General features: G+C 52.7%; 1 protein-coding gene across 1 annotated transcript; it reads right to left on the reverse strand.

The window, feature by feature from the left end:
* Positions 1 to 387: 387 nt before the first annotated feature.
* Positions 388 to 2,827, reverse strand: LOC117866580 (cation/calcium exchanger 5). The gene is made up of 2 exons (XM_034750822.2): positions 1,918 to 2,827; positions 388 to 1,193 (listed from the first exon to the last, which is right to left on the reverse strand). The coding sequence occupies exons 1-2, from the start codon at positions 2,635 to 2,637 to the stop codon at positions 429 to 431; spliced, it is 1,485 nt and encodes a 494-aa protein (XP_034606713.1). The 5' UTR covers positions 2,638 to 2,827; the 3' UTR covers positions 388 to 428.
* Positions 2,828 to 3,061: the final 234 nt, after the last annotated feature.

Raw genomic sequence — 3,061 nt, forward strand, 5'->3', positions numbered from 1 at the left:
CTGGCCCCCTCCGGTGAGCCGCGGCTTCGCCCAATGCAAGAACGCAGCAGCCGGCGGCGGTAAGAGTCTCCTCCGACGGCGGAGCTGGGAAGCGACAACCCTTTTTCCGGCGGGTGGGCCATCGACTGCCAAGAACGCCGCCCTCTGCTGTGGTCTGGCCGGTGGATGCAGTAGGCACTAGGCAGCGAGCTTATCGTCTACTAGGTGTTTCCGTGTGCGATAGGCGACGAACGCGGGGCGTCTCCTCGATCTCGTCCCAGCAGGAGTCCGCGCGGAGGGCACGCTGACACGGTCGGCAAAGTTCAGATTTGTTATCTGTATCTGTATTTGTACTGAAGTTTCTCATTTCAACCCAAACAATAAAATGGAAGTACCCAACTAAGAAACTAGGATCAACTGAATCTTCAGTTTATAAACAATGTGTATTATCATCCAGAAGTGCTCGCAATAGCGATACTCACTACGGTAAACAAGATGTATATCCCCATAAGGCAGTAGCCCCAAAATCTGGGTACTCTAAACCTAGCCCATGTGACCACCAGCAGTGTACACATCAAGCTCAGAAGAAGAAATACAAATGCAACAACGATCCCGACATGGAATTCAAGTACATAAGCCTTGGGGTACACTCTTGCTGTTTGTACAAGAAGTGCAGTTCCCAACCCCACCAGCATATTGAACATTGGGCCAGCAAAGCAGCCTGCGATGGCGATTGTAGGCTGACCAGCCCTGGCCAACGCCACGTCGGAGACAAGGTCACCCACAGAATTTCCCCATGCCAGCACCGTCATTCCAAGGATAGCTGGAGGGAAATCCATGATGACTCCAATAGCTGCAAGGCAGTTCAGAAGCTCTCCAGCCATGGTTGAGATCCAGAAGACACTCATGATAAAAGAGATGAGTGTGCTTGAAATGTTTTCTGATTCTGGTGATTCTTTCTCTAGAAGGAAGTGGGATATAGCCAAGCAAAAGCTAGCAAAAAGCACAACACACCATATAGGGAAACGGATTTGAGGGAGGATAAACACTATTCCGGTATCTAGAGGAATGAATGAACTGAAAGAATACAGGAGTAAGAGAGGGCATAGACAGATGTTTGCACAAATGTAAACTTTGTTCCACTCAGAAGGAAGGGTTGATGGTATGGTGAGCTTCAGAATAAATGCAATGGGCCACTCCCAAACTTCTGTGACCTGCCAGATGCAGAGATACTAATCAATATCGAAAAAAATATGAAGAGAACGAGAGGAAACTTTCTCACAAGTTACGGACATGTAAAGCGATGCAGTATTATATATGCACATGCAGTCCATCGTGTTAGCTCATAGCCTCATAGCCAAGTTCAGCAATATGCAATCTAATCTTGCTAATCCTTGTGAACTAATACAGAGGAGGAACAACAAAATCTTATGTTTACTAGGACCTAAGCTAAGGCAGCCTCAATGTAATAGAAAATACTTTGCATTTGAGACAACCCGATCTGGCAGAAAAGGAAGACAGCCATAGTTCAATTCTATCCTTCTTGTTTTCCCTCCACTAACTTTTCACTTTCACTATAGAAGGTACATCTAATCATCAAATGTCTACTTTTTCTGAAATTTCTCCTAAACATTAGCTGCTTGGAGTAATCTGGTTGTCTGGTTCTCACATTGGAATCCAGTCAGTAATGTTCAAATCAAAAGTCAAATGTACTCCAGAAAAAAAGGGGGGGCAAAGTCAACTAATTGATGAAAGTTGCAGATAAACAAAGAACAATTTTCAGCATTTTCAGGCAAGTATGTTCAATATGCAGACACCACCAAACAGACTGTAAACACTGGAATTGTTGTCTCGGGCAACTGCTATTCTACCAACATACTGGACATTAACAATGACTAAGTAAGCGCATGAACTAACTGCAAGTTGATGGGTGCATACCTTCTTGAGCATCGTGCACAAAGCGGGGTCCTGTTGCTTGTGATCCTCCACTGTTACTGGCAAGTCCATGGCTACACGGCCGATGCCATTCGCCATCTGCAGCTCTGCGGCGGAGTTGGCCACTGCCTTCCCCTCGTCACCACTCAAATCCATGTAGAACACTAACCCCACGAAGAAGACGTAGAAGAGGACAAGCCCCACGGCCTGCCACAGGAAGATCTCGGCGCTGAGGTAGATGTAGAAGAGCCCGGACGCCGCGAGGAGGTAGAAGAAGACGTCCCGCGCGAACGACGCCGGCGGGACGGCGAACGGCGCGGCGATGAGCGCGACGGCGCCAACGACGAACGCGGAGACGAAGGCCCCGGCGGAGAGGATCGCGGCGAGCCCGGCCCTGGGCATCCCGCCGGGCCCGCCCAGCGCGGCGGCGGAGGCAAACGCGTCGGGCGCGCCGTTTCCGAGCGCTAGGAGCGTGACGGCGGCCATGGACGGGGAGAGGCGGAGGCGCGCGGCGAGGCGGGACACGGCGGGGGTGAAGTGGGCGGAGGCGGAGGCGGCGAGGAAGCGGAAGTGGAGGAGAAGGAGGAGCGCGAGGAGAGGGAGGGAGACGCGGGCGTCCCCGCGGAGGAGGCAGGAGTGGATGGCGGCGTAGTTGAGGAGGGCCGGCGGATGGGGGGCGAGAGCGGAGGAGGAGGCGGCGCAGGTTGCCGCCGGGGAGGCCATGCCATGCGCCCCGGTGCGGAATGCCGAGCGCGTGGGGACTGGAGTGTGGGCGGCGGGGCAGGGGAAGATGGAGAATCTGGGGGGAGTGATGGCACGCGGCTATGGTGAGTGGGAGCGGCACGGACGCCGACGAGTAGGCCGCAGCCCACCAGAGAGAGCGGGGGCGGACTCGGCGGAGTGGCCGCCTGCCGACCCGAGTGTCAGTGCTGACAGTGGGTCCCACGCAGGTTCCAAATGCAACAAACAGGTGGGGAGTTTTGACGCGGAAACTGCGGAACACAACTGGAGTGGGCTGATGGTGCCATCTGCTCTAAGGTACCACCGGATTAGGGGGTGTTTGGCAAATTTAGTCCTCGTCACATCGGATGTTTGACACTAATTAGAAGTATTAAATATTTGTTAATTACAAAACTAATTGCACAAC

Source organism: Setaria viridis, chromosome 8 (genome assembly GCF_005286985.2).
Source record: "Setaria viridis chromosome 8, Setaria_viridis_v4.0, whole genome shotgun sequence".
Classification (NCBI taxonomy): Eukaryota; Viridiplantae; Streptophyta; class Magnoliopsida; order Poales; family Poaceae; genus Setaria; species Setaria viridis.

Coding starts and splice junctions, on each gene's coding strand:
- LOC117866580 (XM_034750822.2), bottom strand. CDS start 2,637: ATGGCCTCCCCGGCGGCAACCTGCGCCGCCTCCTCCTCCGCTCTCGCC. Junction 1,194..1,917: donor TGTGCACGATGCTCAAGAAG/GTATGCACCCAT, acceptor TGCATCTGGCAG/GTCACAGAAGTTTGGGAGTG.